This window comes from Schistocerca piceifrons, chromosome 5, assembly GCF_021461385.2.
Source record: "Schistocerca piceifrons isolate TAMUIC-IGC-003096 chromosome 5, iqSchPice1.1, whole genome shotgun sequence".
NCBI lineage: Eukaryota > Metazoa > Arthropoda > Insecta > Orthoptera > Acrididae > Schistocerca > Schistocerca piceifrons.
In genome coordinates, this window is record NC_060142.1 from 350,733,590 (window position 1) to 350,747,284 (window position 13,695).

Genomic DNA, 13,695 nt, shown 5'->3' on the forward strand with positions numbered 1-13,695 from the left:
CTCGTTCAGACAGTTGATGCAAAAGTTCGTGAAAATTGACGTTTCTCAATGTCGGAGTTGTCTACTGGTTTTCCACAGATTTCTAAGACTCTCTTGTACAAGATAGTGACAGCAAGAATGGGTTACCGTAAGTTCTGTGCACGATGGGTGCCCAAAATTCTTACCAACCACCACAAAACTCAAAGAATGGCCTCTGCATTAGACTTTCTGTTACGTTATGAGGACGAAGGAGAACCATTGTTAAACAGAATCGTGACTGGTGACGAAACCTGGATTAAGTACGTGAACCCTGAGACAAAAGAACAATCAAAGATGTGGGCACATTCAAATTCGCCTACCAAACCAAGAGAAGCCTCGCAAGATTTTTCTGCCAGAAAACTGATGGCAACGGTGTTTTGGGATGCCAAAGGGGTGTTGTTGGTTGAATTCATGGAACGTGGTACGACCATTAATCAAGACGTGTACTGTGAAACAATAAAAAAGTTACGACGGGCTATACAGAACAAACGCCGTGGTATGCTGACTTCCGGTATCGTTTTTTTGCACGTTAACGCCCGTCCTCACTCTGCTCGCAGAACAACGGCCCTTCTTGAGTCCTTCAAGTGGGACGTTATCAACCATCCACCTTACAGCCCAGACCTGGCGCCAAGTGATTATCACCTCTTCATGCATTTGAAGAAATGGCTCGGGTCACAGCGGTTTGATGACGACGAAGAGCTCAAAGATGTGGTCACAGGCTGGCTCCAGGCACAAGCGGGTGATTTTTATGCAGAAGGAATTTCAAAGCTTGTGAAGAGATATGATAAGTACCTCAATCGCTATGGAGACTATGTAGAAAAATAGTGCAAAGATGTAGTTGTAAGATGCATATATTAAAATATTTTTATTTAACTTGGTGTATTTTTTTAAATCAACTGGAGGTTACTTTCTGAACGGCCCTCGTATGTCTGATCATATCAAGTGCACCAACCACCAATGGTACCTCCACTTTGACAGCTGTCACCTATTCCATTTGTAACAGATTCTTCATCTGCCTGTTCAATGAGCTATCTTCAAACAAGATACTGACCATTATTTTGTAGTTTGTGTTAAGTCCTACATCACAATCATTGCTCTAAATAAGTACTTATCCTGTTCGTTCATTGTTGGCATCCTCATCTTCCACGGAGTATGTTGCTGGTCCCAAGTCATTGCCCTTGTCCCAAGAAATATTGAACAGTCAAAGGATTGTCATTCAGGCAAATTCCAATGATTATTCCAATAAATGCTGTTTCTGAACTTTGAAGTAGATGTAGTTTTCATTATTTCCACACTCAACACTAACAACACCTAATATTCTGCCTTCAGCAGTACTACAAAATTACACTGTCTCATCACCTTAATGTGATCATCTGTCAAAAGCCTGAATAACCACCTTTTGTAGCATGTACTGCTGTGAGATATGTAGGAAGAGAGTCAATGAGGTTCTGGAAGATACCGAAGGACATGTGGAGTCATGCCTATTTCAGTGCTGTTGCCAGCTGTGCTAGGTTTCTCGGTTGAGGATCCATGGTGCAAACACTCAAAATACAGTGGACAATATTTTTCTCTATAAAGTGTTGAAAAAATTTTCAACATTCTGCATGTTTTGCATAATTGAATTTCTGGTGTAAAATGTGTATGTTGGCAACACTGTTCCCAGTGCTCTTCTGTTCATAAAAAACAAGAGAGAACTTGCACATAAACCATTCTGCATTGAGTTTTGTGTTTTGAACTTTTTGTTAGATACAATGTCAGTGAGGAAATACAGTGGTGAAAGAGTGAGGTTTGTGGATTACGAAAAAAGACACAAGAAGGTTGCGTTTAAGAATAGTGAAAAACATTCACAGTTGCTGGAAATCTGTCAGATGTATTGCAGAAATATCTTGTTCCTCAAGTAACAGTATCAGCATCACATCCATAGTGCATGGATTACTACACCCACCACAAGAAGAAATTAGTGAGAACCCACCGGAATGAACACCATCACCCGAATGTGAAACTGAAGAAGACTGTGCAGATGTTTATATTCTTGGATGTAAAGTTGTTGATGTGTTGAATGTTAGAATTTCTGCTGTAGCCCCTACTACCCCCCCCCCCCCCAATTAAATGTCCAAGAAAGGTAAGAAGTTCAAGAAGAAAACAGTATGTAAAAGGAAAAGTCAAAGAAGTTGAAACAAGTTTTACACAAGCAACGTCTTCAAAACTTTGTGAAGTGTTTAATATAAATGCACTTGTTGCAAAACCTGAAGATTGTGATATGTGCACAAAATATGATGTGTGGTTTCAAAACCTCAGCCACCTATACTGAGAAGGTATAGTTGCTGACACTGATACTAGGTAGCTACTCTAGGCAGCAGATACAGAAATACATACCCACTTCTTCACATTATTTGATTTCAAAAGCTCATAAAATAAAGAATGAGAAAGGTATTTAGGCATGCCCAGATTCTTACTGGGGGCATCTATTGCAAGATGATATGCTTACTGTTGCTCTGGAATATTACCTAAGTGATGACAAAAATTACGGCAGGCAAACTCCTAATCAGGCAGATATCTGTGTCAGTGAAAATTGTGAAAAAAGTAAACAGATATATGTCAAGATCAATAAGAGAAGCATATCTGATAATGAAAAAGGAGAACCTGAATTTAAAAATTGGTCTCACCAAATTTTACTACATATGACTGAATGGGTAAAAAAAATGACAGCCAGTGAAGGAAGTATGCACATGTATTTGCTGCACTAATTTGAAACTTGTTTGTTTTGCCATTGGCAGTATTACAGGAAAGAAGTTCACAGAGATGGACCTGATGCTTTCAGGTATATGTCAAGAGCTGCAAGATAAATGTTGGTTGCAGGAGTGCACAATGTGTCCTGGTGCTGAAGCGATGACTGTTGAAGCATTACACATTAAGTCTACTGACAGTGACATAACCTATGCATTGTGAGAGGGAGAAAATTTGGTGAAGAAGAAAATAAAGCCAGAGAAGTGTTTTACAGAAGGTTAGGCATTGGGTCATGAAGGGAATAGCTCGTCATCATATCTGGAGGATTTAGAAACAGGCCATAGCAGAAGTAAAATTAGCCACATTCCAGAATACTGACATGAGAGTTCTTGATTTTGACTTTAATGAGAACTGGTCAGTTGCTTTGCAGAACGAAATTCAAAGTTACCCTGGCATACATCATAGGTATCAATATTCACTTGTGTTGCTCACTTCCTTGGAACATCGCACTGTTTCACTATTGTCAGTGATCATCTCATTCATTACAGTGCAAATGCATGCTACACTGTGAGCATAATAATTGATGACATAGCATCTAGAACCAGCCCAATTGGGCTTAAATCTGGGGAGTTTGGTGGCTGAGGAACTGTAGTAAACTCATCCTGATACTCTTTGAACCATGCACACACACTGTGAGGTGTGTGTGATGTTACACTGTCCTGCTGGTAAATGCCATTGTGCTGAGGAAAACCAGTCTGCATGTAGGAGTTGGTTGTTGTGTGGTTGGTTGTTGGTGTACAAGTTAACTAGTGTAGGAGCAAGAATGCTTCCTTGGAAAAAGATCATTTTTTGTTTTGTACCACCAACTTTTTGCATTTTGAAAACTAATATTGAATCTTTTGTTGCTGAGCAGCTCTGCAGTGATCTTTGGTTGTGTTGTACACCTATGACAGAACTTTCATGATATTCACTGCATCATAATAGACTGCTGTTATGTCAGCAAAAGCAATACCAGTGAGAAGACCTTTCTTGAAGCAATCCTCAATATGCTAGATGAAACTGAATACCTGCCCTTTGCAAGACCACCTGGGTTGGAAGCCGGCTTGTTCTCTAATGAGCATATCTGCTCTGAATGGGGTGAGCCAGGCTAGATTGAATGGCAGAGTAAAGACATTAGCAAAAAAATTTTTTATCAGTTGGTGGTTTTCTTGACTTGATCAGAGTGGCAGCATAAGCTTGACACCACAGTTTTAGAATGTTGAAAGTTTCCAGTCAGTTGCTGAAAATTTGGCAGAGTACCTCTATTGCCAAGGTGTTTTAACTGTTCTATGTGTCACTGGTGGCCTCAACAGTTTTACCATCTTTCAGAGTTCAGATTTTATATCATATGTTACCTTATCAATAGTCTTAGTTGATGGCCAATTTCATTTAAAAGCTTGGACATGGCAGCAGTCAACAACTATAGAATTATGGGTACAATGGGAATCATGTAGCCAACCAGTTGCACATCAAAAGTTTATTCAAACTTAGGTTTTGACCTGTATAAATCTGTCTTCCTCAGAAGTAACAGCCCCTAAAAACAGGATACATTATAACCAGTACATGGAAGTCATATGTTCAGCAAAAAGAAATATAAAAAATTACAAGCAGTGGAAATATAAAATAAACTTACATGTTACATATCGTGTGGAAAGAGAACCAAAATCATAAGGCTTAGCCAACAGTAAAATGATCTATATAAATACTATGGCATAGCCATATGGCTTAGTCAATAGTAAAAATGATCCACGTAAAATCTAAGGTTGACATGCAACATACACACGAAAAGACAACTAACAGGACAGAAAGGACAAGCCAGCAGGAAATTCACACCCAGGTGGTGTTCACATAAGAAATGGTGCCAAACACAAGGGGTGCATAACATTTTAATAAAATTACATTAAGATAACATTAAAAAACCATTACAATTCCACTCACAGTGACATTGCTAAATTGTACAGGTTCATGAGGGTCAACGAATAATTTCTTTATTGTAGACCGCGCCTTCTTGCTGTTGTGAATAAAGTTGAGGTCTGTTGTCAACATGCACGACACAGCTCTGCGAGTGGAACATACTCTCTGCATTAGCGTTTCACACGACTCCCTCATTATGTCAGAGAAATGGTCTTCCTAAAAGCTACAATAGTAATCGGCATATAGCAGCACATCATCATCTTGTAAGCCTAGTATGTAGCTGATTCTGCAGCCCCTTGGGATGCTCTGACACACAGCTTTAAGCAGAAACTTGATGAATGCATCATAGTTCTTGGGATTGGTGTCTACTTCAAACACTTTGCCTTCAACCATTTTGGTGAAGACTTTCCATGTGGATCTGCACCTGAAGTGTGTGGCCTGAGGCTGTACAACTTTTTGATTGGTGCATAAAACTGGTCTGTGTTGTGTGGAGGGTATTGCTTGGAGAATGTGCTTCTTTATTATTTGTTCAATGTCACAGCTGACAAAAAGCAGATCAGAGTTGTAACTTGTCTTCCATCAACAGCAATAGAATGTCTCTGGTTGCTTTGGGTCATGGATGAGTTTCAGTTGCTGGTGCTCTGCCCACAACTTGACTTCAAATCCATTGTTGTTATATGCACCGCATCGCCAGTCATTGTGGTGTCTGTTTAAATTGCCAATAATAACTCTATTTCTCTGGTCATGGTGATTTCCTGGTGGTCAGTGTTAGGGGTTTGCAGACTGAAGTTAAAGTGCACTTGTCAAGCTCCACAGTTAGGTTTTCGATGTCATCATCATCTGTTAGACAAGCAGATTTTATTTCTCAACTTGGTTTGCAGAATATTGCACTACTGTACATTGAGTGAGATCTCTCTATAACTAGTCTCATGTTGTCAATTCTGGGCTAGCAATTGTTCGTACAATGGGGGGGTTTTTCATGTGCGTAAAATACCATATTCATGTTTTGACATAGGTGAGATAATAAAACTGATTTGGTTGTTTGAGGACCTACTCTATAAATCCTTGGGTGCCATCATGGCAAGAGGTTTGGCCAGGCCAGCGGCACTGTTACCAAGTGATCTTTTCCTTGATAAAAGCACTCCATGCGGAGGCACCTTTCTTGATTTCAAGTGAAATGCTTAAATGTTAATTTAAATGTGCAAATTATAAATAATTAAATATGCAATAATTCTTTTTTAGGAATGTGCATATATCAAAATTATTTTTACCAGACTGAAAAGATTGTTACCCCACTAGTATCATATGTTTGTTATTATATTATCAGCTTGAATGCATTACACCACTGACCCCCCCCCCCCCCCCCCCCCCACACACACACACACATGAGATATGAGCTTATGGGTGGGTATCTGCTAGTCCTATGATACGAAAAGTCAAACAATAAAGTATAATTTTTTTATATTAAACAAATTATAAAACTTACCAAATTTGAATATTACAGTAAATTGTCTTACTTTCTGGTTTTTGTTCTGTTGCCAGTCCTTCACTCCATCATAATGTCTCCTTGATGTACTTCAGTACCATAGGCTCTTATTTCCTAGAGTCTTCATTTGTTTGGCCTACAATATGTTTTATGTCATCAGTACACAAAACCAAGTTCACTAACATAAGATACACTGCTTTACATTCTAACACAGTAACTGAATTGGAGGTACTTGAATTAATAGACAAATAAGTCAGAAAATTACGTGGTGTAAAATTTCTCAACAGTGTAAGCCCAAGTTCATAACAAAATAAGCATAGTCATTCAGCAGTAATAGCAAATGTTTCAAATATATACAGTTCAATGGTTTAAATATATTTAACTGAATGATCAGAAAAATCATGCATCCAAAAAACTGATTCTGTAGTGTTAATGAGACACAAAATAACTCAGAAAATTTTTGTAAGCTTCCAAATATAATATTAAATGTAAATCTTGCAACTAACCAGAATAGTAGATCAAAGACACACATTTTAAATACTGAAGCTTGAAATAAGAATTCATAGAAGGAAATTGTAAGTCTTTTTAACTCTCCACTTAAGTAGGAAATTTTCAGTCACTGTCTGTTCATGAGAAGAGATTTCCTGAACCATCTTCAAAATTTACGGTAGAGTATGTTTGTGTCCTTACACAACACTGTCAAAACAGTACAATTATGTAGCACTACCACTCCAATATATAGGTTGTTCTATCCAACTGTCTGTCTTTTCACATGTCCAGACAAATATTCAGTTGCTCAAAAGTATTAAGTGCCTTCAAATATGGTTAACAGCATCCATCACTACTTTCATGACCTAAAACACGAAACATCAATCAGAAATAAAAGTATGTCTCAGTAACTTAATGTAATTATTATCTCAGAATTAAATCATTGTACTTTTTAATATATCAGCACAACTGAGTAATTTTAAGTAGCTAAGAATGACACTATTGGTAGAGGAAGATATTTTCAAAAGATTGGCAGGATAGGATAAAGATGGATGTAGTATAGAAAGTGAAGTGAAGAAATGCTACAACAGTTAGAATCTTGTGCTTGCCATTGGACATGTCATACCAGAATGTACAAAGGCTACTCAGAAAGTAACAGATGTCTTGAAATAAAAAATTAAAATTGTTTCCCAAACAAATTGCTGAAGCATAGCCTTCATCTGATTGGTAGTACGGGGGTGGTCATTATCCTGCAACAGGATGATTCCATCTGACAGCCCAAGGGCAAATGGCAAAGCCAGCAATGGAAGCAGTCCTCATCTCCCCCACTAAAGAAACCCAAAACTGTTCATGCAAGTTCTGATAAGTTCATGATGACCTTCATCTTTGACTGCAGTGGCCTTCTGTTGAAGTTCCCCAAATGTGGAACCACAATCAGCATGCAGCACTATGAAGAAACTTCACAGAAACTGTAACATACCATAAAGTTTAAACACCCAGGAATGCATTGAGACAGAATCATCTGTAGCACAATGATGGCCAGCTCACACTGCCGCCTGGACAAAGGCTAAGCTTCAGCAATTTGGTTGGGAGACACTACAACATCCTCCATAGAGCCCAAATCTTTCACCATGTTGTTTTCACATCTTTAGTGACTTGAGACCAATATGCGTGGATGTCAGTTTGAGTTGGACAAGGAAGTGCAAAAGTGTGTGCAGTCATGGATGTGTCAGTGACTGACCACGTTCTACGAAACAAAAGCTGATCATCTTGTCTTCCAGTGTGATTAATGTCTTAACACATATGATGATTAATTATGGATGGAACCAATCTGCAGTGCTGTTGAGGCAGGTGTTCTATTGTCATTATACTAGAGAATGTACAATTGACCATACAGAATATAAACACTGTAACATCCCTCCACATTCATATGTGTGAAGCAACATTTCACCCACACTTTCCCTAACCAACAATTAGTCATAGTATGTTTCTTACTTGTCCTCAAAGATATCTAAACATCACACTGTTAAATGTCTGTCTATGGGATTGGAGGGAGACAGAAATTGCAGAAGAAATCTGAGTACTCTGGCCATCCCTAACCTCTTGTTGCCCAAAGTTGGTTTATTAATGTTTGGAGTAAGTTAGTAACATGGGCAGTCGAGCACATTTTTATAGCACTTGACATGCTGAGATAGTGACGCACTGCAGTGAGTGAGAAGGACAGTCGAATTTAAATGACCAGTTCTGTTAATAATATAAATACTCTTCCTTTTTGTTGCTCTTCTTTGTTTTATTGATAGCTTGTTGTGTATTTCCTTTCTATGGTTTACCTTTCTATAACTACATAGAAGGTGATCGGGTTGGTGTTTCAATAGTAATATTAATTTATTTTCAGTCATATATTTTCAGTCATTTCACTTCACAATACAAATCAATAAAACACACATAACTCATTCACCATTCTCACACTTCAAACCAACGTCATGAAAGAACAAAGATTTACCTCTGACAACATGTAGCAAAGAAATTACTTTCATATACCAATCTGTATGTGCAAAACAATCTTTGGAGCATAGTTTCATAAATAAAATACAGTTAACTGTCTATCTTTTTTGAGAAGTCCATAATCATCTTTGTAATTACATTAAGTATTTATAAACATTGACATTTAAACATTTTCTCATATCTATGTATTAGTGAATTTTGATATGAATATAATAGGGGGAAACATTCCATGTGGGAAAAATATATCTAAAAACAAAGATGATGAGACTTACCAAACAAAACCGCTGGCAGGTCGATAGACACACAAACAAACACAAACATACACACAAAATTCAAGCTTTCACAACAAACGGTTGCTTCATCAGGAAAGAAGGAAGGAGAGGGAAAGACGAAAGGATGTGGGTTTGAAGGGAGAGGGTAAGGAGCCATTCCAATCCTGGGTCATACACATGGTCTGTGTATGTGCGGATGGATGTGTGTGTGTGTGCGAGTGTATACCTGTCCTTTTTTCCCCCTAAGGTAAGTCTTTCCGCTCCCGGGATTGGAATGACTCCTTACCATCCACACATACACAGACCATGTGTATGTGTGGATGGATGTGTGTGTGTGTGTGTGTGTGCGAGTGTATACCTGTCCTTTTTTCCCCCTAAGGTAAGTCTTTTCGCTCCCAGGATTGGAATGACTCCTTACCCTCTCCCTTAAAACCCACATCCTTTCGTTTTTCCCTCTTCTTCCCTCTTTCCTGATGAAGCAACCGTTTGTTGCGAAAGCTTGAATTTTGTGTGTATGTTTGTGTTTGTTCGTGTGTCTATCGACCTGCCAGCGGTTTTATTTGGTAAGTCTCATCATCTTTGTTTTTAGATATATTAGTGAATTTTGGTTTTTATGTCTCTGGTGCAGTATCGTTTACTTATATTGATCCAAGATCAATTAGTACATTTATGTCACAATAATCAGTTTTATTATAGTACACAAGATGACTGCAAGTTTGCATTGTTAATGCTCTTGCCCTGAAGGAACATGTATATTGAAGAAGACAAGCTGCACAAAATGTTATTCCAAGAGTTAAAAAGAATGAATTAAAAGTAATCTTTCTGAAAATTTATTACAAACTATTTAAAACTGATTGTGAAATATCATAAATTTGTTGTGGGCTGCTGAAACTTTACCAGGAACTGGTATAAGGGATTTATGAAAGGGAAGTGAAAGGTTCTTGGCTTGGCACGGAAAGGTCACAGCACAGTGCCTAACTGTTTTGCAACTGAAGAGGTTCCCTCTGTGAAATGCAATTCTAGAATGTCAAGAAAATATCCATCTATAGATGCCATAACCCCTCTTTGATCTAAAACATCTTCCATCACAAATCTGGAAGCAAGAGGGTGTCTAATTTGGTGAAGAGGGTGGTTGGTCCAACAATTTTTACTTCACATCCCTTTGCATTTCCATTGACAAGGTGCCTCTTTCTTAGCAGGTACTTCTTTTTTCGTCAAGTTGATCTGAAACACTTCCATGACATTTTCCAATATATTCAATAGATAAATTCAACTCCCACATTTTTGGTGCACAGCCACATTCACCGTTTGATTGCTGATGTGTAGCCTGGAAGGTTGGGCCCATGTCTGATCAACAGTAATAAATTTCCCCACCAAATTAATTGGATTCTTTTATGTGTTAAACCTTGTGGAGACATTTGTTGCTGTATTTGCTTTTGGTCAGCATTGCAACAAATACATCAATCTTCTTGTAGCACCAAGCATTAAGTCCACAATCATCATGTGGTATTGTAGTTACTCTTATGTGTGTGCTTGCTATGAGAATAGGATGAGGAATTCTGCCTCATGCAAGACACTTTTTCAATTTTGTTTTACCAAGACATGTTTCAGCACTTTTTGTGCTATCTTCAGTGCATTATTTTATTCTCTTACTTACATGAAAATGGTAGTTAGTCTGCTACACGATCTTCAACTTCTCATGGCTTTGATGTTGTAGTACTTTCTCTTATGTTTTGGCAAGGTGATTTCTGTGACTTATGATCATTTGACAACACAGTTTGTATGAATTTTCAAACGTGGACAGAGTATTCATCGCCATTACATGTTGTTGTCTGTTGTCTGGTGGCGATAACTCTGCCCATGTTTGAAAATTTGTAGAAAGTGCATTGTCAAACAACCATAAGTTACAGAAATCAGTGTATTTGCGTTGCCAAAACATATTATAAAATGCAACAACATCAAAACCATGACAAATTGTAGATTGTGTAGCAGCCTAGCTACCAACATAAATACCCAATAGCTTCATGTAAGAAAGAAAATAAAATAACCCACTGAATATAGCACAAAAAGTGCTGAAACATGTCTGGCTAAAACGAACTGAAAAAGTATCTTGCATAAAGTGGAATTCCTTGTCCTATTACATCTATATATTTATCTCTGTAGATATTTTTACTGTTACTTCATTGCAGATTTACCAATACAGTATAACAGGCACTGGTACCCATTTCTGTACATAATACATAACATATGTGGAGTCACTCACTACATTGATGGTTAATTTACATTTTCAGCTTAATATAGCCCCCTCCCCTCCTTTTTTGTTTCTGTTAATAAGGCACTGTTGCCTATGTACCAGTGGCTATGGCAGAGTTCTGTAGATTTCAGCATCAGTGCCTTTCTTTTCATCAGGAATGCAATTACAACATGTTACAGTATATAGTTATAACTCCCTCATTATAAAAACAAATTTACTCAATAAATCTTAACAGTTTTTAGCACATTCCTGAAAAGAATTCATACTCACATTAATACTATAGTTACTTATGTTCGTGCTCATAACAGACAACAAAAGAACTGTTTTGAAATCTGAAGTCTATAAACAAAGATCATTGCAGTATCACAAAGGCAGTATGCGTGAAAAAAAAGTTTTCTCCTTTTTTTCCTGAAATGATATGAGGTGCTGAAAACATAGGTTTATGTTGGAGTAGTGTATGCAAAGTCAATTAAATACGTTCTTTCATTGTAAGAATTTGATTCTAGTATCATATTCAATTTAAAGTGCACATTTTTACTTTTGTGAATGACTGCATATCTCCATGGCATAAAGCTTCATGAGTTGATAAGCAATACATTCCTTTTTTCAATACATTCCAGGTACATTTGACATCAGAAGATTTTAGAGCAGTATTCAATATGTCATATGCAGATTTCACTGGTTTACCAGCTTGGAAACAGAACAACCTCAAGAAAGCAAATGGCCTATTTTGAAGATCTATTGTCACTGATGTAAATATTCTTGTCTACTTTCAAAAGGCAACTTCAGAATGAGATCATACAAAAAATTGTCAAAATGTATTCTGTGTTTTACAAATTAATGTTTAATTTATAACTCACATCAGGTGCCATTCCTTTCTGGGCAGTATTGTTATTTGCTGTACTTGCTTTAGTGTATGACAGTTTTGTAAATAAATATTTTAAACGTACTCAACTTTTTATATAACAATAAAACTGCAATGCAAACAGTTTTCCAAAGCAAAGAGCTTGTAGCTCAAAAATTTTGAGCATATTTTGATTTGAAATGCAGCTTTACTGGCCACATAAGGAAACGAAAGATAAAAAGAAAATAATTCTTGTGCCACTGTCAGTCAAATGGAAAGAATAGGTTATTACTTTATTAATTTGTATTGATTATAATTTAAATTTCTTGAAGGAATCTGACAGTAAAAGTGATCTAGAGGTGCTGTTAGCTCCTTATAATTTAGTATCAGTCATAAATTTCTGTACGAGAGTTGCTCAATATAGTAATACATGTGTAGTTAATGTATTCATACAAGAAGTGGAAGTTAAAGATAAACATGCCTATCCTGTGGTAAATGGATAGTCAGATTATGATACACAGCTATACTCCATTCATTATAAGAATAAACCTGATGTAAACAAACAGAACACAATGACTGGTCAGAAGTCGTAGCACACAAACACTGATGTTGTTGCTCTCTTGGAAGTAGGCTCTGCTTATGTATTAGATATATTATTACTAAGGTACATTAAATGAAACTTTAAGATATTCAAATGCATTAGCCACCATTGACATTTTTCTTAATCATTCTTTAGTTATGTTGTTTTTATTTCAAAAATCATATATAGTCACAGCCTTTGCACTGTTGTGCTCTGATTATTGTGGTGTTAATAAGCAGTATGGAAATCCCTGAGGCTGCTTAATGTTCCGTAGTGAAACATGCATGCGGAACACAGTTATAAAGTGATGAGAAGTAGGTTGTTCTTAATGTTTGTAATAAATTTTCAGAGATAATTGGCTTTGAAGTTTTCTGAGGGACTCTATTAGATACAGTTGCAACCCAAGTGCAGATTCATGTATAGCTGAGTCAGTAGCATAGTAGCTTGATAATTCACTGCAGTAAATGAGATACTGATTCAAGTCTCGCCCAATTCATTTTGAATTACCTACATCCTATAATTGTAAAATCCATCATCATTTTTTATGAATAATGCACGTCTCCTTGTTCTTAATCGCATATTGCACACAAGAATTCCTGTTTTCCTCCAAATATAAATTCTCAATTATCAATATTTTATGGAAGCATGTTAATAAGAAGTTGCTTAAATTAAGAAAACATAACAGTTTAAGTTTTAAGGCAGAAAGAAAAAGGAAATAGTCTTTATCTGGACTGTGTTCATTGTTTTATACTACAGATGTAGATATGTGCCGTAGAAACATGAAATTCATTTTCACAGAATCAAGCACATCATACAGATGCTGCACTTTTACATTTTCCACTGTACCGTTACAACAATGAACCTAACAGAACTGATCTGGAGCCAAGTTAAGGGGTTTGGCCCAAGAAATAATAAGACTGTTAAGCTGCCAGACGTACTGGAACTAAAGCAAGCAGCTGTTTCTCAAGTCACTACCGAACATTGGCGGGATATAGAACAGCACGTCACAAAAGAAGTGGAGAAAATGTGGCACCTGGGTGGCTTGGTGGATTCCACTGTTGAGACCGA

The 13,695-nt window shown here is 37.1% G+C and overlaps 1 protein-coding gene across 4 annotated transcripts in view; it reads left to right on the forward strand.

Moving 5' to 3' along the window:
- LOC124798034 (villin-1) overlaps positions 1–12,152 on the forward strand; it is a 370,930-nt gene extending 358,778 nt beyond the window's left edge. For all 4 annotated transcript variants that reach the window (XM_047261251.1, XM_047261254.1, XM_047261253.1 and 1 more), the window contains one exon: positions 11,824–12,152. In XM_047261251.1, coding sequence (XP_047117207.1) covers positions 11,824–11,937 — 114 coding nt within the window. In that variant the 3' untranslated portion in view covers positions 11,938–12,152. The remainder of the gene's footprint in view (positions 1–11,823) is intronic.
- The last annotated feature ends 1,543 nt before the right edge of the window (positions 12,153–13,695 follow it).